This window comes from Stegodyphus dumicola, chromosome 12 (genome assembly GCF_044657685.1).
Source record: "Stegodyphus dumicola isolate Sdum_Otavi_A_Nest chromosome 12, ASM4465768v1".
NCBI classification, from domain to species: domain Eukaryota; kingdom Metazoa; phylum Arthropoda; class Arachnida; order Araneae; family Eresidae; genus Stegodyphus; species Stegodyphus dumicola.
The window spans coordinates 9,758,049-9,780,605 of record NC_140779.1 but is presented as its reverse complement, the minus strand read 5'-3'; the positions used below and the strand labels follow the sequence as shown (position 1 = coordinate 9,780,605).

Genomic DNA, 22,557 nt, shown 5'->3' with positions numbered 1-22,557 from the left:
TCAAATTTGAAAGCAAAATTCATTGAAGTGGGCGTACCTGAATTTTACAAATATTTACCAGCCAGATTTGAAAATACTTGAAAATTCACATATGAAATTATTTCCATGTTTGGTAGCACTTATCGGTGCAAGCAGTTATTTTCAGTCATGAAAGGTAATAAGTCTCCTATTAGAAACCGTATTAATGATGCTCACCTTGGGTCAGCGTTGAAAATTATCACTGCAAACAAAATTTCTCCCGAAATAGGAAAGATAATAGCAGAGAAGAGATGTCAAGTATCAGGACATAAACATTAAATTTTTCTTGTTCTTTTCTATATAAATATATATATATATGTTTATTATTGTATTATTCGAAATAAATCTACGTTTCTATGAATATTGATTTTTTTTTTACGGCCCACCTAAAGTTAAACCTCGTTTGTTTGGCCCAAGTGTACCTATGAGTTTGACATCCCTGATTTAGAATGTTACTAATTATATTTTTTTAATTAAATGCTGGTGGCCATGATTAAATTCACATGTTAAAATGTTTGTCAAATTTCACAATTTAGTTATGTAATTTTTTAAGAATATTACTCCCTTTGTACAGAGAATAATTTAGAATTTTTTGTTTTTCTATGTTCTGTTTGGATTATGTATTGCATTACTGAAAACACTGTTATGTATGTTTTAGGATAAGGACATTAAAGGCTATTATGAATCAACTACCCGCACAATCTTCCTGCAGATGACAGGTATATCAGACACTGTATGTTTAGTAAACAAGTGTAAGGAAATGGAAGACGATCTAAAGATAAAAGTAAGAATTTAAAATTTCCCTCCCAGGTAATTTTTTAAACTTTATTAATAACTTAGTATTATTGTTTTCATTTAATAGTTTTTATTAGCTGTAGATAAAAGCCAGAAGTTGCTATCAATCAAGCCTAAAGTATTTTTGTATACCTTTCATACTATGAAAATATGTTTCTGATCCACATTAATTATTAAAGCCACATGAATTATTAAAAAAGCTCTAGTTCTTGAATGCACATCTACATGAAAAATTAAATTTAATGTAGTAATTTTTTATGTGTATTGACCCATTCCCCCTCACCAAATTTCAGAGCATTATCCTTTCTCCCAGTTTTATTATTGTTATTAAGTAGTAAATTCCAAATAATAGATAGAAATAAAAATTGAACTGTAATATAAAGGTTATGCTACTAATGTATTTATAAATTTAAAATTTATTATAGTTGATAAATAGTTAAAAAGTTTGACCAAATTATTATCCTGCTAGAGGACTCTATTTAATACAAGTAAATTAGCATCAACAAAAAGTACTGCTAGTTTATCTTCATCAAAAAACTGCAACATTCGGATTGTCTAAAGTAGATGTCTGATCACCTGAAATGTTCAGTCACAATGCATATCCCATAGCCACCTTATGTCTGTTTTCAATAGACTTCTCAAAGAAGTTTCCTGGGAAAATTGAGGCACAAATCTCATTAAGGATGTTGCCACACTCAGGAATATCATTAAATATTATTTATTCTTAGGTGTAGGAAAATTTGCAGTTGCTTGCACTTTGGCTGTGCCTGGTAAGAGGCTGTGTGATAAGTTTATGCAACCTAAATGTTTTAATTCTGATATTGCAGTTTGAATTTTCGGTTAATCTTTGAATTATGGTAAATTGGCGATTTTTTGGCGAAAATCTGGCGACCAACCCTGCTACAGCAACCTGCTAGTTTTTGTTTGGATGCCATTTGTTTTCACAAAGTAAAGGCATTTTTTTTAACTCAACTTTTTTTTTTTCTAACAATCTGCTAGCCGAATTACGCTTATGCTAGAACTTTTATGGAACAAAAGTGCTTAATCATGACGAAGATTAGGTGCAAAATTGGAAGAAAGTGCAGAATCGCAAACTGCTTGCCGCATTTTTAAGAATTGCACATACACGGTATCCATGTACACGTCGACCTATTTTCACTTAAAAAAAATCCCAGAATTGCACAAAAATGGCATTACGCACACTCTTGACTTTATCCATGTACACTGCTAAAGTCCTAGCTAGTAACCTTTATCGCCTTACCAATATGTCTCCAAACTACCTGTTACCATATTCCAAAGATTAGCTGAATTTCCTCTTTGTTGAATTTCAACCTATTTTGTCAGACAATCTGAAAAACCACTTTTAACTTTTTACAGTGTCTCTTGAGTTACATTAGTATAATGATATTACCAAAATATGGATAAATATCAGAAATTATCAAAAAGGCTGTCCATTATCACTTGAAACATTTCATGTGTACTGCTGAGGCCAAACGTCAGGGCAGGGACATAGTATCCCCCAAAAGGAGTTGTAAAAGTGCACAAGTCAACATTTTCATTTTTGAAAATGATAGAAAGCATTTTTTGCATCAATCAAGGAGGGAAAAAAAATAGACCATTTCAGTTTTGACACCAGCTCATCCTCAGAAGGAATCTGATAATGCGGATGCTCCTAATAAATTTTTTAGGGAGATGAGGATCAAGTGATGGTGATGAAATTCTGATAGTATTGTTCTTTGACGGGAAATAGTGACAGTAAGGTTTATCCAATCAGTTGGCTTTGTAACCCTTTCTATGATTTCATGTTCATGTTTCAAACACATTGTTATAATTTTCAATTATGCAATGTAAGGTTGAAATAATTTCATAGACACTATTTATACAACATTTAGTTGACTGGTTAATTCATTGAATTAAATATAAATCAGTACATATTGTTACATTCAACACTGGCTGTACAACCAAACTCATAATAATACTCTTTATAGTTTGGTTCATTTGGTTGTGACAGAGCATTCCAGGGCTGTCTGCTTAAGGAATGTCTTCATGGAGGGCTTTCTAAGGAAAATTGGCTGATATCAACATTATACATACGGACAGTCAGTTTGCCTTTGAATCAAACTCAGGTTGAACTAACAATGTTCGATGACTTTATTGCTGAACAGCTGATGGGATAATTTATTAAGATGATTATTTTTATTTATATATTATTTAAGGATACATTTATCAACAACTGGCAAAGCATCATTATCATTATTGCACACAAATGCTTATTGATTTTGGATGAAGTAATGGCGTATCATTTAACTTTTGAAATGTGGAAAGCATATAAACATTATTCTCTGCACTAGTATCCAATCTGAAAGTAACGGAGTGTTCATTAATTTGTTGTAACCAATCACTTTTACTGAATATTAAAGAGTACCAATATAAGCAATCATGGAATGAATGGAATAAGTTGGTGGTGGTGTCTCAATGCTTGTTGTTCTCTAAGTTGCCTGCAAACATTTAAAAAATGATTTTGCATTCCCAGTTATTACATTTCTTTTGGTAAGTTGAGCAGTATTTTATTTGATGTCTTGAACCACAACACGAGCAAAATCTTTGAATATGTTGCGAATGAGAACTGTTTTGGCTCTGCTGTTTTAAAAATTTGTTATTGTGGCCTTTTTTATCCGTCTTGTGACTAACGACATCAACCTGCACCAGTATAGGTGTAGATGATAGACAAACATGGAAAGTTTGGCTGATTTGAAAATTTCCATAGTTCTCGATAAAGTAAGTTTCCGTAAGCAGATGCTTACAAAGTACGTTAAGCCTTGTGTCTCTTAAGCCTTGTATGATATAATCTTTTATGTTACAAATGTAAGTTACCCCAAATTTGTATTGTCGACCTTTAATTTGATTTCTGCAACAAGTGAATTAAGTTCTGTTCAGATTTTTAAGCTAAATTATTAAACACAAAAGTAACCAGTGTCACATTAAAATATGGCTTAAAATGTTTATCAAATTTGTCCAGTATTTCTTTCATTCTCTTTATATTTTAAGTTAAATACTCTCTTTTCTTTATCTTCTCTTTATATTTTAAAGCAATTTAAAGTTCATAACTTGATTCCTATTCTGATCATGCCTTTTGTGGAGATACTGCTGAAAGAAAATGATTCAGTCCATAGTATATTATGTCCATTGTCTATATTCACAAAATTATTGAAGTTATGCCATAATGAGATGCAACACATACCTATATCAACAACTATTGAAGTTTTTATAGCAAATAAAAAGGTAATGAGCTTGCTGACACCATATAAGATAAAGTTGTTAAACCTGCACAGTTGGAGCAGGCAGCAATATTGATACATAAGAATAAGAACACCAATTTATTGAGCAACATTTTACTAAATCTAAAATAAGCTAATGCATAGCAGCAACAACATGCTTGCAGGGAAAACACAAGAAGGGGAAATTGACAATTATAGTTAAAACTTATGAGGATTAAGATTAAAGTTATGCTCTTAAGAACTTTAAAGAGAGCAATCATAAAAATTCATCACAGTTATAGTAAAAACTTATTATAAGGATTAAGATTAAAATTAGATGAGAACTTTAAATATAGCAAACATAAAAATTCTTGTGAATATTGTTTAATTTGGGGAGGGAGGCAAACATATATTTAGAATATTGCTTTATTTGGTGCAGAATTATATATTGTTCTTGTAAAACATTATTCGCTCTTCATCCTACGATTATTGTTGATGTTCTTTTCTAGAATATTTGTGGTACTGAATTGCATTTTAGCTGAAAGTTTAACAAATATGTTAGGAAAAGGTGTTTATACGTAATTGAATATGTTCATGGCTGTGTACATATTAGCCATTTTTTAAGCAAAGAATGTTAATAATTTTTTTTTTTTAATTTTCGCTTTTTATAATGTTATGTGATTATTGCTTTATGTTCATTAGATATACATACCTAAATATATATATTAATTTTAGAGTTTTTTAGAAGTTTGGAGTGATCTTCACTATGGCTATGCTAAAACACTTTTGATGCTGTTTTGTATATCTCACATCATTATAGTGAGTAGTTTATTTTTATTATTTTTATAAATAAATGTATTTTTGGTGGTTTAAATCTTTTTCTCCTGATTTTTTAGTGATTTAAAAACTGAAAACTTATAATAGTGGTGATAAAATATCAAAGTAATAAATACCGTGTATTATAATGTTTTAAATATTTTTGATTCTTGTAGGTTGTGCATCCCAAAGCTTGTTTTGATCTGAGTTATGTGTATTTGTTCCGAGCATTAGATACAATGAGGTAAAATCCAGCTACTGATTTAGTTTTATCATTTTTGTTCTGGTTATGTTTTAAGTTTATCTAGCCATCTACTCTTAAACATCACACCAGTCATTTTTTTGTTATTTTGCTACTTTACTTGTCTTTTGAGAAGTTGTGCTATTGTTGCTAAGTGCACATGTTATTTACATTGCAAATATTAAGTTATGGCAAGTCAGTTTACAGGGACTGTCCAAAATAATAAAAACACCATGCTTAAAAAAGTCAATTTTGTTTTTATTAATTACACAGTAACTGGTAAAAAGAGGTGTATGATTATTTATGTACATTCTAAAAAGTCATATGAAACTGCAAATATCAACTATAATTTGTAAAACAATTTATTGTGAAAGGAAATGGGTGACTTAACTATGTTTCAAGGAACTCAGAATTGTTTTGTTGGCCAGCTCACTAGTGCATCTGTAACCTCAATTGTGATTTTTTTGTGGATTATTTGCATTCCTTTCCTGGAAAGTCTCCAACTCATTAGTGAAAAGCTTTTGCTTGGCTACCCTTATGGCACATAGGTACTGTTCTGTTCATATATAATAATTGTTGTTCAGAGCTTCATACAAACAGTAAAGAATCCATAAATTGTGAGACAAAAGACTTTAACGTAGTCATGCAAATTAATTAATGTATATTATTGTAATAATGTATATAATAATTTAATTACATGTATCTAATATGCTTTATTTATTTTTCACTTTTAGTCTGAATATTATGATTTATCTTTTCTGTCCTGAAATCCACAAAATCCTAAAATCTGGACAACCTTTCGTTCCTCCCTCATTGCGGATTTCTGGACTTCTACCGTATGTGTCAGGACTCGTATGTCTCGTTTAGGGAACATGATGTGTCTTGAATAGGAACAGGGAGCTTACTCAAACTATGTTCAAGTATCTGTGGAATGGACGACACAAGCAGGAAGAGTTTACTTTACCCTTTATTCTCTATAAGATTACAGGTCTTCCCGCACTTCAGGATATAGAGACCAACCACTTGTGGTCTGAACGTAAGAATATAAAACTACTAACGTTAGCAAGTACAATTTGCATAAACAAGTTAATGCATTTAATTCTGGCCGGAAGTGGAAAAATAAGAAAAGATAGTACAGTTTTAAAATAAAATACACTATAGTAAAACTTAAGATCCTTACATACTACCATTCAGAACTTGAATGCCTCTATTCCAAACCATTTCTAGCAGTTTTGGATTCTAGAGGTATTCCTACAGCATAGCAAGTGCATAATTCTTAATATTTCTGCTTCCATTATTTTGCATAACTATCTGCAAACAGCAGAAATTAGGGATCAGCACCAAATCTGCATTACCTAAATTACAAAAATGGGAGCTTCTTTTGTTTGTTAATTTTCTGTATATTTATTTTGACAGAATTGACTTAACTATCTGATTGCTGAGCTGCATTTAAGATTTCCTATATGTTTCTTTATCAGAATTTTGTTTAACATTAATTATGTGGTTAATTTTGAAGATGAGACAAAATCCAAAGAAAAGGTTCTTGTAAAAATCAAATCTAGAAGGATTATATATATGTGTGTGTTTCAAAAGTTAGTTCAAAATTCACAAAATAAAAAATGAAAACAATTTGAATAGTATATTATGTAGTAATCTATAATGTTAAAAACAAAAGTAAACAGTAATGGATTATTATTGTTTCTTATTCTTATTTTGGGAAAGGGAATCACATTTTTTTTATTATTATTTATTAATTCTGCTTGAAAAATCTTGAATTTGTATATGCTCTTCAGAACAGTGTGATCAATTGCTTTCAAGTGATTTATGTTTTTGAATTCATATTCAGTCTATGGGTCTTATGCAGTCTTAGGGTATTAAATTAAGATATCATTGAAATTTTCTTTGCTAATAAAAATGTGTAATGAAATTAAATCAAATTTGTAGTATAAATGTAAAATATAACTTTTTTATAAAACCGCATGTTAAGAATTATGTATGGGGCTGCTAGAATAAAATTGGTCTTTGTAATTGGAGCCATGTGCCCAATTTTAATTCACATGATATTAATTTTTATTTTATTTTTATAAGAATTATTTAAAATAAATTATTTATTTTAGATCAAAAGCAATTCCTTGGTTTCGAGAATTACTGACTGGAATTGACATATCTAATGACTGGATTCAAAATGGAAGACCGTGTTCCCCCAGAGTTCTGTTTGTTTTCGAGTCTTGTCCATTATTCCATACTTATGATAACAATGCCAATGCGGTGTTAGAAGGAGCTATTAGGTCTAAACCTAAGGTATATAAGTTTTATATGTGTCTGTATATATATATAGAGAGAGAAAGAGAAATAAATATGGAGAGTATATAATATAATGCAAAATTATGAGATTTTTATTTACTTTGTGTTTGCCTTAGAAGCAAAAGAATGAAAAGATAATACCATTTAAAAAAGGGGGAGAAATAAAACCTTATATAAAATTCCAGTTTTACATAATGAAGAATTAATTCAGCACAGAATCGAAGCTTTGCAGCCTTTTACATGTCAACTGTGGAACTCGAGTTAAAAAGAATGCATGAATTTGAATTAAACATTGAAAAAGCAAATGGCTGAAGAAAACATTGGTCTTGGAAGATGTATTTTGCTACTTGTTGATTAGAAAGATGGGGGAAAAAATTATTGTGAAATAAAGAAGCTAACTTAAAATAGGAGCATTATTTGACCATTATCGTTAAAACTGCAGTTCAGCTGGGATTATGTTATTGATTGTTGGCAACATTTGAACATTATTGGTGACAGGTTTTTTCTCATTCAATCTTAACCCCTTCGAGCCGGGTAGCGAAAACGCGCGCTTATCGCTGAGGCCGGCAGTGTGTTACGCGAGCGTCTCTCCAGGGCCGGGGGCTTTTTTGCTACTTAAATCCATGAAATTTCCGAAGTATCAACGCATTGTTTAATAATGCTCTATAGAGTATTTAAACGGCTTATGCTTTATAGATATTTTTATATATATACTTTAATTACCTTATTTCTTGTTTAAATGCATATTTTACACATTTTATTTTAATTACTCACCATTTTATGAATTTTAACATTATACATCTGAAAACTAAATATATTACTTAAAATTCTCTTTTCGTATGAAAAATTTGAAAACAGGGATCTACACACAGTCCTACGTTACATTCCTTGCACTCGTAATAACTCATTTGCCGTTTTGGAGGATTTTTCCGGGAATGTGAACAAACGAAGCATCGTTGTCTCATTTTCTTATCAGTCTCTTCTGAACAAAGTTTTGGAAAATGTCTTTCAGTTAATCTTTCAGAATCAATATCAGAATTTCAGAATCAATATCTGAAATATTTTGCATCATTTCTGCTATTTCATGCTCTGTTAAACATTTTTGACGCTTCGACATTGCAACGGTAAAAACAAAGAATTCGCGTCTAATAAGATCTAATTATTCTCTAAAAACTGAACTGCAAACCGAAATACCCAACACTTTAGAGCAAATAAAACTTCTCTACTTACAGTAAACAACTACCACGTGCGAATAAAGTGTGATTTAAAGAGACGTCATAAATCACGCCATTCGGAAACATTTATTTCCCTGTTTGTTTATATAATCAAAAACACGTGTATGTGAATCATGCTTCTCTCATTTCGAGTAGAAAGTCTAATTTACATGCATCTGAAACCATATGGACATACAGTGCCATCTTGTGGCAGAAATTATAGTTTGAAAAACGTTCCAAAGTACTGGCACAAATACGTGACAGTTGGTAGAGAATGGAACAATCCTCTGGCACGCCTGCGTGTCGGACGGTAGGTAAGTGCATTCGTTGCTGGCACGTATACGTGACAGTTGCCGCGAAGGGGTTAAAGCAAGCTGCTATGTTTTATTGATTATTCCTTTTACAACTATTGTCTCCAAAATTTATTCAAATTTTACACATGTAACTAAAAGTAAAGCCTTTGTTATTTTAATCAAGCTAGTTTGCAACATTTAAAATTTCTAACATTTAAAGAGAAATAAAAATAATACTTTTCATTTTATTGGAGTAGTGAATTCCAAATTAACTTGAAATATTCTTATGAATGCAGCGGTGAAAATACAGTAATGTAATTTAGAACTGTAATGTAATTGAGCAGAAGAAGATAGCATATTTAATCAGGAAGTAATAAATCTGTATAGAGGATAGGGAAATTTGTATGTTCTAAAATTTTAAAACAAACTGCTTAAAACAGATATTTCAAAAATGTATTAATGAGTTGTATGCTTTTTATCTGTATTTATTTTTATTTAAATAATGTATATTTCTCTATTACAAATATTTTAAAAATAATTATGTATGTGTACTTAATACATAGTTCTCTACAGAGGCATAGCTAGGGTTTTCAGCGCCCGGGGACAACTGGAGATTTTGCACCCTTTCTGTTTGCCACGAATGGAAAACACTTTACTCTAAAATTTCGCACCATCAATTTGCCGCCCCCTGGATGCTGCGCCCGGGGACAGATGTCCCCCCTTGCCCCACCCTAGCTATGCCACTGGTTCTCTACAAAATATCAAAAAAATTGCTTAACAGCACATTGCTGATAAAAATTCTTGATTAAATGTTTTTGATGGTATATTTGCTGATAATTATTGTTTTAATGTTGTTACTTTTCAAGTTTATTCTAATCATTTTGTAGTTCAAGCTTTATTCTAAGCAGTGAAAGTTTTTTCAACTTATGTGTATATATTAAACAAAAAAATTTTTTTTTCATTCAAAGAAACAAAGTCCATTAAAAAAATTGGAGCATTCTCTTGAAGATCAGATTTACAGAATTTTAAGGAAAAGCCGAGTCATCACAAATGTCAGGTAACTTAAAAATGAGAATTGTTTTATGTTTGAAATTTGTAGTGTATGCTTCTAAAAATAGGAATTGAGACCCCTAAATAATGAGATTGCTTTTCATTGAAACTGCAATGTCAACAGATGTTTTTCATTGACATTGCAATGTCAACAGAGACATGAATCATAGTAAAAATATTTGTGGATGTGATGTCATATAAGGTAGAAATGATTGGAATTACAAATCTGCACATTAAAAGGAATATACTAAGCTCAGTACTTTATGTGCATACCTTCCATGATAATGAATTGCACACAGTAAGGTATTGACCAATAACATTCTGGAACATATGACAATGTCATTTAATGTAGATTCATTCTGTATGGACCACTATAATCGTGGTAACTGCAAATGCTGAAATACTGGCTAAATTTTGAGCAACTATATTCCACACATGCTTGTTGATAGACCAGTTAGGCAGCCACATATGCCAAGAAATAGTTGGTGCGTGGAGTTTAGAGAGAGAATGCCGGACATTAGCAAGTAGTAGTATTATCCTGTTTAAAGGTAGCTCTAGGAAGATTCTTTAGAGATGTAAAACTTACAGTTTCTAGACCCTACTAAATTATATATATATGCGATGTTTTAATTAATTGAAGATGAATACAAGAATGCATTGTGGTATCATCACAGACCAAGACACTCCTACTGGGAGCATTGTGATACTGTGCCATGTGTTCTTCCTGATGCCATTCTTTGCTGTAATGGTGAACAGAGATCTGACTATCCTAGATACTAATATTAAATGTGGATGGACTTGTTGAAAAAGACAACTTGAGCCCGTTCAGCTTGTCTTTGCTTTTTGTATCTTTTAAATTACTGGTTATAGATAGATAATCAGCAGAAATTATTGTAGCAATTCTTTGCATACAGTGCTGGTTGATATAGCCTAATGTTATACTGTTCTTCATTGTTGTGATAATGTTGTCAAAACTGAGATGCAATCCACTGCCATGCGTGCTAACACTGTTTGTCTTCCCATTCTATTAAGCTCTAGATCAGCGGTTCTGAACCTTTTGACTAATGCATACCATCTAAACAAAAATTGAAACACTTTAGTACCACCACTACATTTTACAATGACTATTTTTCAATTCCTCGGTAGAAATATTTAAATATTTCTACTGTACAGAACACAAATTAAAAGTGGCAAATTAAGAATGTTTAAATGCAGCAAATGTATATATGTTTAAATGCAGCAAAAAATGTGTATAATTTAATAGGCCATACAAGGAAATCATGTGGTGCCCACATCAGTTTTTTTAATATTGCTTTTATCATTTAACTGCACAGTGTTTTATGTTTTGCAAATTTTTTTTTTTTAAAGAAGTTAGAAATACGTTTTAATATAGATTAAGGCATAAAGGACAGTGTACTGTGAAAAAATATAGTTTTCTGTATCTGTATAATATAGTACTGAGATGTATTATAAATGTAATTTTAATTTTTTTCCAGTGGAAATTCTCTTTTTGCTGTTCCTGCAAATCAAGAATTTGTGTTTATATTTTCTTCGAAACCATATATTACTGATTTTGTTGGATTCTTTTTAACTCAGATACGAGCTCATTGTCAGATGGCAAAGGAATTAGGTATTTATTTCTGAGACTTGTATTGTTGTTATTATGCATTAGTTGTAAATGGTTAAATTAAATGTAGTAATTGTACTGAGTATTATAATTTTTATTCTTTATTACTAGAAAAAAAGCAGAAATAGTCTTGATATTTTGCTGGACACTTATCAAAAGTAGCTGCTAACATTAAACCACTGGGAAAATAAAATTCAAATGTATTTTTTTGGGGGGGGGGTTGTTCTTGTGACTCTATGATAAGGAAGTAAGTGGGCAAAAGTATTGTAAGAAAAAAGAGAAATAAATTAAACAATATTTTAAAGAACTTTTGTTAGCATAAAATAAAATTCATGTCACTGCATTTTCAAAATGAAAAAATATTTAAGCTTAACCAATAGTTAATGAATCTCCATATAATTAATGTAAAAATATTTCTTTGTCTCCAATATTATGAATCCATTTGAATGATCTCCTTTCCTTTTTCTAAGTTTTTTTTTTAATAAAATATTTCTGCATTTTTGTACAGTTTTTTTTTGGGGGGGGATTGCATAAGTTTGATATTTTATGCAAGTTTTTTTTTTTAAATATGCTGCTTACTAAGTTCTTGTAAAGAGTGTCTTATAATCGTGCTACTATCTAGTTTTAATACAAAATTTTAAACATTATTTAATTGATAATGATAAAATTCTTCATGGGTTAAGTAGCAAAATGATTGAAATAGAAATCCTGTCTTATATATCATTTTTATTTGAAACTAAAGGAAGACAACATATATAAAATAATTTTTAAATCCTCTTGATTCATATAAATAACATTTTAAACTAGCATTTCTCAGCTTGGATTTTTCTGGAACTCTAGTATTCCACAAGGAGTTGTTTCAGTTTCTCTGAGAAATGGTGATGTATAGATTAATATGTAAATATATTTTTGAGACATTTTTGCAATTAATTTCATATTTGTAATTTTAGTATGCATGTTCAGCATTTTCTCTTCATATTTGTTATTTATAGCATTGATTATCCATAATTATTTTTTATGAGTAAAAAACCAGAAGAGGGAGTTTGATCTCAGTTTATGCTCTCTTCTCTTCATATTATTAATAAACTTGAAAAAAATTGCCTTCTGGGGGTGAAAAGTTAAACCTGTTATCAGAAAAAATATGCTCTGTTTTCCTTATAAATGTTATAAAGCAGGGAGAAAATACGAGGGCCATCCAGGAAGTAGATTACGTTTCCGTCTGTGTCCGCTAGGGGCGGGGCTAGCGCGGCCATCTTGGGGTCAGAGCGTTGCGCAGCTCAGTCTGCATCTAGCCGTGCTAGTGAGAGGTTCGTGCTGTGCTCCGTTCAGATACTGTGACGGTTTGAAATGTCTGCGTTAATTGAAAATCCCACGAGCTGCGAGGTGCGCTCAGTAATAAGGTTTCTGACTGCAAAAAACTGTAAACCGATAGAAATCTATCGGCAGCTTCGTGAAGTGTATGGGGACAACATTATCACTGAAGGTGGAGTGCGTCAGTGGGTCATAAGATTTCAAAATGGCCGAACCAATGTTCACGACGAAGATCGAAGTGGGAGACCCAGCATAGTGACCGCCGAACTTCTCGAAAAAGTCGATGCTAAAGTCCGTGAAAATCGAAATTTCACAATAACGGAACTTTCTTTGAGTTTTCCACAAATTTCGCGAAGTTTGTTGCACGAAATCATCAGCGAAAAGCTTGGTTACCACAAGTTTTGTGCAAGATGGAAGGCAAGAAGAGGTAACGAAGTGGTTGAAGGCGCAGGCGGCCGAATTTTTCGACGAAGGAATTTCCAAGCTCGTACATCGCTACGATAAATGCCTTAATTTGTATGGTGACTATGTAGAAAAGTAGTATTTGAGTGTGGCTTTCATCTGTATATAATAAAATTTGTTTCCTATACTTTGTTTATTTTTTTATTCCAAAACGTAATCTACTTTCTGGATAGCCCTCGTATTCATAATTATAAATAATGCTTCTTATGTAGAAATTATCTAAACATGTATATTACTTCAATAAATTAAAGCTGAAAAATTTGTTTAAGAATGGATTAAATATCTATAATGGAAGTCTAAAAGATGCTATATGATGATTTTCAAAACTCCTGTCCTTAATTTCCCTTCTTTAAGCTCTTTCCTATTATATTTCATTGTTGAAATATTACTACAATGATTTCTGATTTCTTTTTATAAATCCTGTTAGAACCATCATATTTTAAATGCTTTTCTGCCTCACATCAATTTGAAAAAGCTCTCTTCAAAATAATCAAACCTTTAATAACAAAATTTGCTACAGAATAAATGTTTTCAGGAAAAAAGGCTCAAATTCATACTTAACTAGAATTCAATTTAAGATGGAGAAGGTAAATTTACAGCTAATTTCATATTAAGTAAAAATAAATAAATATAGCATGAAAGGAATGTTTTTATGTGGCTTATGCTGGCAGTATAATTTCTGTAGGGCTTTTAAAATGATGAACATGAGAAATCACTGAATACTAATATATATATACGTAAAGGCAACAGTGTCTCTCTCTCTCTATATATATATATATGAAATGTAGAATCTCATACATTATTTGTGCTGTGCAGCCGGGGCAACAGGAATGAGACAAATTTTGGAATATAAAGTGATACGTTTATTTTAGCATCTGTCTCAGAAGCGTTCCCTCCTGTACCTTGAGGAGGAGCCCTATTTATAGATATGTGTGCGTCATGGGGCTCATCCAATCAGCGATATTAATTGAAATCACGAAGTGACACTATCTTCTCATCAGGAGTGTTCTTAAGGACTTTATGTAATATGACAAATTTATGAGTTTGGTGATTTGGCGAGCGCCAACAGGTTAATATAATTTATAATAAAGAAAGGATTTCGCCAAAATTTAGGAACTGGGAGGCAATTTAGGTAGAGAATTGTCAACACATTATTAAGCAATATGATTAGAATTTAATTTAATCAATTGATTTAAAAATATCTTTACATATCAAATGCCAGTTAAGTTAGATTGACAGTAATGTATCTTGACAACTGAGAGAACAGTACCAACGTAATTCTCTAATAACGATGCAAAAAATAAAATTCATAGTCATATAGTTCAAATTCATAGTCATATATAGTGTGATGCAATATGGAACCCACATAAAAGATTTTCATAGAAAAATAAACTAACTCTCTCTCATTATATCAGCAACAATGGCCACAGTTTTTAATGATTTTCGTCTTTCAAATGAAATGGTCGTAAAAGCTCAAGTTCCGTCCATTTTTTCACTTATATTCAAATTTAGTCGATTAAATGAGGCAAAAAATTTATCATAATTCATCAGAAATCAATAACATGAACAAACAAACACACAAACAGACATTCTTCCTTATATTTATATAGATTTTAAAAAACTTACAAATTTTTTATTAATAAACTCTGCAATTTGAAAGTGAACAGCAGCAACACTTTTCAAAGTAAACATTTTTATATCCAATGCTCAAGACTGTTGCCACTGGGGAAAATGAGTACCAAATTTATCATTTTCAGAGTTTTAATTGGTTTATTTATTTATTTATTTATTTATTTTTAAGAAAAGTGGACGTCGACTTTTTCCTGGACCCAAAAGAATTTTAGAAAGTTTGGTGGCGATAGCTATAGTAATTACTGAGTTAATCACGAACAAACACACAGACATTCTTCTTTATGTATATATACTTTTCATATTTCTTGACTCATTGAAAGTATTTTTATTTTATACATGTGAAGCTCTAAGGCAGTTAATGCTCATAAAACTGGATGAAGATGGGATCATAAAATCTCACATTTGCAAAACTGAAAAAATGTATATATATAATTTAACAAATATTCTCTCATTCGTATAAAGCTAATTTAAATTTTAAACATGAAAATTTAATTGTATGCAAATAAAAGACTAATTATTGCTGCAAACTAATTTGCAATATCATTTAAATTCAGAGAGCATTAAAAAGATCTGTCTCCAGCCTGCTCAACAATTATTCATTTCTGCTCAACAAAAATTCTTAAAATTTTTTAGGATTAATTTTTTTAATTATTAAATATTTTTTCATGATTTTAGATACTAGCACTTAATTTACATATGCTCTCTGAATTTAAATGATATTGCAAATTAGTTTGCAGCAAAAATTAATCTTTTATTTGTATACAATTAAATTTTCATATTTAAAATTTAAATTTAAATTGGTTTTATACAAATGAGAGAATATTTATTAAATTCAAATTTCATTCTTTGCAGCAATGGTGCTAGAGAATTATTTAAATTAAATTTAACTTTACTCTTTGTTCTTACGAAACTATTATATATATATATACTAGTCTCCGTCTGGTTTTTAAATGTATCAGGAAAATACCTAAAGGGAACACCAAACATTAAATTTAAAAACTGCACAGAATTTTACTCAGGACAATTTTATCCAAAAAAAAAAAAAAAAAAAAAACCACTAATATAAAAATTTATTATATATATAAAAAAAATACAATGAAATAAGCAATATCCCTTAACCTTTTAACTGTTATGCCCGAAATAATCTCGGGCACAGCACTGGTATTCCAAAATGTCACGCCCGAATATTACTCAGGCTAATTTTTTTTCGAGTGCATCGTATTGTTATACCCAAATACATATCGGAGAAGTTTATTTCGGCTTCAGTTCAACAGATGCATTTTGCTGAAGGTTTCAAAGGATAGAGGTTAAAGTTCAAAGTGCGTGGCATTTTTTTTATTTTTTGACTGCGAGGCAAACATTTCATTTTTGAAATTTAAAAAAAAAAATTGACAATTTATGCACCCAAATCATCAAAATAACTTGACAGTTAAAAGGTTAATACAAATATTAATTATCTTAATAAATAAATTAACCAACTTCACGTTGCAAAATCTTAAGAATTCGAATGGTATAAAGGAAGTTAAGAATTTTGTTTCTTAAAAAAAAAAATCATGCAAAACTTTTTGTATAATTAAAATGACATATAATTAAAACATAATATAAAAAATTACAATGAAATAAGCAATAAATCTCATATTTTCAAGAGAAAACAGTAAACAGTCCAGTATCCAAAGCAATGAATGAAAAACTGTTGCCAAAACCACATTTCTAAAAGAATGAAACTATCATCAGAAAGCAATAACCAATCAAAATTAGGCTTTGTGGCTGACATAATTCAATATATACAAACCTCTTTGCCATTAGCTAATAAAGAGAGAAAGGGGGAAAAGGAAATTCTTTCTGTTGTGCCTGGTGAGACACATGCACGCCAGAATAAGAAGATTGCAAAGTGCGTGTTGCGTGTCCAAAAATTAAAAGAAAATAAGCAGCATTTTATTGATATTCTCAACAGTCAGCAGTCCAGTATACAAAGCATTGAATGAAAAACTGTTGCCAAAACCACATTTTAAAGACACACACATTCAGAGAGACTCCTCCATTTATTATATGTAGAGACACAGACATGTGTATAGTTAAAAAGGTCATCAGAACCTTTTTTAGAATATTTTATGTTATGAACTGAATCTTATTTAGGTATATTAAGTTAAAAAAGCATATAATTTAATATAGTATAAGCTATTATTGTATCTTTTGGGAAAATATCAGGTTTGTAAAAATAATGTTTTGTATTCTGCAGATCTTACAGAAAACAAACAGAGAAGTCAGACTACTTCTCTAGGAAACAGTACTTTTCATTCCTCTGAAAACACTTTTGCTGAACGCATGCCTTTTGGAAGTGATAATACTGATCACAGCTTTTCAAAATTTTTGTTTCAGCACATTAATTTAGCTTTAACAAAAGGATTTGATGATAATGTTGGTCGTTATCCGGTGCCTGCCTATTTTGAGGTTTGTATATCATCATATTCTCTTAAGTTTTTAAAAGTACCGTTATTCAAACTTTCTACTGTAAATTTTAATTTTATATTAAAGGCAAACTATCTGTAAAACCTTATGGTGTTAACTAGGAACATGGTGTCTTTTTTAAGTCCTTTAAAAAAGCAAGCTATTTAAACTGTGTCTGTCTCAAACAATGATAAATGTTTGTTTCTGTAATTTAAATGTAAGTTTTATGATTATTTTTTCTCTTATTTTTATTCATGTACTAATGGTTATGCATGCCTTTTAACTTTAGTTAATTTTTGTAATGTTAAACTAGGAAGTAAAGATCAGTACCACCTTTGCAGGTACAAAATTACCTTCGTTCAAGTTTGTATTTAAGGATACCCATAAGTAATCTGTAAATTAAATTAACTTCACAATACTACTATTTATTTAGTATATTAAATGCATGATACAGGGGTTGGACAAAAATATGAAAACACCTTTAAAAAAACATGTTTCTTTGCTTAATATGGTGTAGGAAAACCGTTGGCATCCAAAACAACTTGCAGTCTTCTCGGAATTGATAAATACAGTTCCTGTATGTTTGCCAAGGGAATGTTATACCATTCTTCCTGCAAAACGGTGGCAAGTTCAGATAACGATGTTGGCGGTGGATAACGAGAACGCACTTTCCGTTCCAATGTAGACCACAAAGGTTCGATAATATTCAGGTCTGGTGACTGTGGTGGCCAGGGGAGATGGGACAACTCATCCTCGTGCTCAGAAAACCAGTCCTGGACAATGTGAGCTGTGTGAACAGGGGCTTTGTCGTCTTGGAAGACACCATCACCATCGGGGAACAAAATTTGTACCATGGGATGAACTTGATCGGCCAAACTGTTCACATAAGTCTTGGCAGTCATGTGCCCTGACACAGTTATCATGGGGCTAGCAGAGAACCACGATATGGCTGCCCAAACCATAACAGAACCCCCACCATGTTTCACTCTTGGCAACAAGCAGTCTGTATTATAGGCTTGAGATGGCATTCTCCAGACGTAAACTCGGCCAGAAGTGGGGAAACAATGTGAAAGAAGACTCGTCAGACCATATTACTCGCTTCCACTGCTCTATAGTCCAGGCTTTATGACTTAAACACCACCTTTTCCTGTTACGGGCATTAGCATCACTGATGAGTGGCTTCTCAATTGCAGCACGGCCAGCAATTCCCTGTTTATGAAGCTCCCTTCTAATTGTTTTGGTACTCACAGGGTTCGGTAACACAACATTCATTTCAGCAGTAACTTTTGCAGCTGTGGTCTTCTTATTTTTCGTCACAATTGCCCTTAATGATCGTCTGTCCATTGATGGGTTCCACATCAATGGACGGAAATGCAGAAATGGCATGGCTACGATACGATGCTGCCCCAACCCACCCATGAGTGCGAAGGAGATGCTTTTTTACGCCCTATCATTTCGCTGGATGAGACTTGGGCCCGATCGTACCAGCCAGAACTGAAACGCCAATCAAATGAATGGCGTCATCACGGGTCACCACGACGTTCGAAATTTCGTCAGAACCCCAGCAATGTGAAAGTTATGGTGATTCTCGTGTACGACTGTGATGTTGTCATCCTAACGCATACCGTTCCCCCACAGCATACCGTCACTGCGCAGTATTACTGCTCATTTTTGGAGCACTATCTCCGACCAGCTTTGAGGAAAAAACGGCGACACTTTCTGCAGAACGCTCCTCTCATTTTGCATGACAATGCTCGGCCGCATGCAGCGCAAGCTGTGACTGATTTGTTCAAGCGATGGGGCTGGGAAGTACTTTACCATCCACCATACTCCCTAGTTCTATGCTCTTATGACTATGACTTAATTCCTAAGATGAAGGAACCACTTCGTGGCACTTGCTTCCAAACTGTTCCTGAGATTCTTGCGGCAGTAGACTGGTCCATTCAAACTTTCAACAAAACAGGTGCTGCTACAGGTATTCTGCGACTTCCACATCGTTGAAAACGGGTTGTACACAATGCTGGCGACTATATTGAAGGACTGTAAAACATGGTGACATGAATCACTTTTGTATTCCTTGTAAATAAATAGTTGCCACTATTAAAGTTCCAACCCTCATATAATTTTTATTCACTAACTCGGTAGTCAAAAACTCATCTTCTGTTATTTTAATAAATTGGATTCCGAAGATAAAACTGTTGCCAGAAATGATGATGTAATAATATGCAAAGTAAACATTTATAATTATTAAAATATCTGTGAGTTATTTTCAAACTAGTTATATACATTTTATGCTGTTACACAGATAATGATGCACAGTGCTGTGGCAATATTTAGAAATGTATGAGTTATTTTATTTTCATATATATAGTTTAAGCCATGTGAGGTGACATATAATTTATTTAAACAAAAATTTTTGTCTAATTCTTCAAATAAGGTTTCTCTCAACTATTATAATTTTATTGTTAAACTGTAGCTACAAATCTTTGTTTGTTTCATTAAATCTGTGCAAAGGTTTAAAATCCTCATCCTGTTCTGTCAGTTTGTTTATGCTGTGAGCATGTTTAAAATCCTTATTGTGTTGTAACAAATGAGCAAATCTCTTTGTAGTTGACAATAAAGTAGCATCTAAAATTATGGGGAAAAAACTGGGTTTTAAAATTTTATTTAGCATTATTTGTAGATATATCTGATATTTCATATCCTAACTGTTACTTTTGGGGGGGGGCTGAATTATTCGGAAAACAAGATTGATGTCGAATTCATTTGCTGTTTTCTTTTGCAGAATTAATAATGTTTTTAAAATGTCCTTTTCATCTTCAAAGTTCTTCATAATATGATCTAGATTTTCTGTCGTACTTTATGCATGTTAAATGTTGAATTCTGCATCATATTACTTAAAATATTTGCAATATTTAATATATTGTAAAGTAAAAAGTCCAAGATCCAAACTTGCTGGGACTTCATCGATTCCGGATTTGAGATTTTTCTGGATGTTAGATTTTCAGTTTAAATATAATAAGATGACATTCAAAAAAAATATGGAATGGATATTTATGAAATATTAAAACATTTATGAATTTACAAGAATTAAAATTTACAAAAAAAAAAAAAAGCCCAATATCTATTTGTTTACTTTATTAAGCATTTCTTTGAATGTTTGGTTTTTAAGTTGCTTTATTTTTTGTGCTGATACTTTCTCTTTAATTTTATAGGTAGACTTAATTTCTTGTTCATTTACAAAGTTTCAGTGTTAAGTGCTGTAACTACTGCGTCGAGAATTCGCACTAAATTGTCGGTCAAAATTTTTTCACTCTTAGCAACCTCTCTGTCACTTTCTTCAATATTGGTAGCAATATTTTATGGATTTAGAACCATTCTACAGGTTTTGTTGTCCTTTCGTTGATTGATGTTTGGTGCATTCTCATTTCACTGAAGAAATGTCATTTTATCTTTATATATCAGCTATTTGTTATATAATTTTCATTTATTACCACATCTCCACGTTTTTTGCACAAATTTAATTAAATTGGAAGACTACTTTGAAACAATTACTGTGGTTTAATTTTATTCTGTCTTATTTTTATAGTATCAGTATATCAGAATTAATTTCAATTTGCACATATATCCCCACGATATTTAGGTATCAGTAAACAATGCTTGTTAGTTTTTACAATTATAACTGAACAATAACTGCTGTGTGTTCCAGGATTAGTAAGAAGTAAATCTATAGGTATTTTTGAATTTGCTATCTGCTCTTGTTCCTCATCATCATCAACAGTGCAGGAGAATAAGAAGTGCATTTTTTAATAAAATGCCTTCCTTAAAAGAGTTTTTAGTTTTGCAACTGGAAAACTGTTGTAAAAATTATTTTTTTTCTATTGCTGGACATAAATATATATCCTAGTTAGATATAATAAAAATGAGTACTGTATTGTTTTAGATGAAATTTTTACTATAGTGATTCTATATTGTTCCACAAAAATCTATTAAGATTTCCAAGTACCTCTTCTGATTTATAATATGTATACAAAATCTAGCATATTTTTATGATTGCATATGCATAAAAAATTTTTAGATTATATGATAATATATTTTTTTCATGAAAATCTGTTCAGAGCTCTAAATAAAGTATCACTTCCATTTTATCAATTTTAGCTGAAATATAATATGTGATCCCTAAACATATTAGATACAACATCACATAATATAGTACAAAGTCTGAGATCTGGATGTCTAATATCTGGAATGATCTAAAATCTGTACCTCAAAGCCACAACAACTTTTTTTTGTATACTTTATGCATGCACATTTGTTTAGCCCCCCTTGCGCATAAGAAAACACATGAAGAGTACTCATTCTTAATTTCTCTTCGGCATTAAATAAAATACCTCGTTACTGAAGAAACAATCTTTTCAGCATTAATTTGTATGATGGATAATTTAGCTCCATTGCTGTGCATCTGCTTGGCATACATCTCAAACCAAAACATTCTACAAGATAACATCATTGATTTTACACCGACTTATATTTTATAATCCCCAACGCCAATCTAGCGAATCATTATTTATTATATTTTGCTTTTATCACTGCATGTTTATCAACATATGACAACTTGAGTAATACATCCATCTTCTGTTATTTTAATAAATTGCAAGAAGCGATGTGTGTAGCGATGCTTAACAATTTTTCATGTTAGTACTTGAATAATAAAGAATATAGTAACCTTTTATGTTGATATTACGCTTAGCGATGAATACAGATTTAGATAAATGCTCTAAGAAATGTTGATGAGGAAAAATTTAACAAAAATTTCTTTCCATATGCTAAAAATAGATTTTCTGAATGATACTCATAGGCCAAAAGATTACATTTGGTGCTATTTGAATTAAGAATAACTGATTTGTTATTCACATAAACCCAGAGCCAGCGCCAGGGCTCATATGGCCACACCAGGTGGCAGAATTTAGGGAAGGCGCTTGGTAGCAGCATTTAGGACTCACAGAGACTGCATCAGGCTGTAAGATATCTAGAGTCGGCCCTCAATGAGCTTTAAATATATTTGGGAATTTATTTATTCAGGACTCAG

General features: G+C 31.4%; 1 protein-coding gene across 1 annotated transcript in view; it reads left to right on the top strand.

The window, feature by feature from the left end:
- The window catches only part of LOC118186081 (nonsense-mediated mRNA decay factor SMG8), an 84,038-nt gene that overhangs the window by 11,642 nt on the left and 49,839 nt on the right, over positions 1-22,557 (top strand). Inside the window, exons 4-10 of the mRNA XM_035356087.2 lie at positions 677-802; positions 4,806-4,889; positions 5,063-5,130; positions 7,245-7,428; positions 9,907-9,995; positions 11,485-11,618; positions 17,260-17,471. Of these exons, the coding sequence (XP_035211978.1) occupies positions 677-802; positions 4,806-4,889; positions 5,063-5,130; positions 7,245-7,428; positions 9,907-9,995; positions 11,485-11,618; positions 17,260-17,471 (897 nt within the window). The remainder of the gene's footprint in view (positions 1-676; positions 803-4,805; positions 4,890-5,062; positions 5,131-7,244; positions 7,429-9,906; positions 9,996-11,484; positions 11,619-17,259; positions 17,472-22,557) is intronic.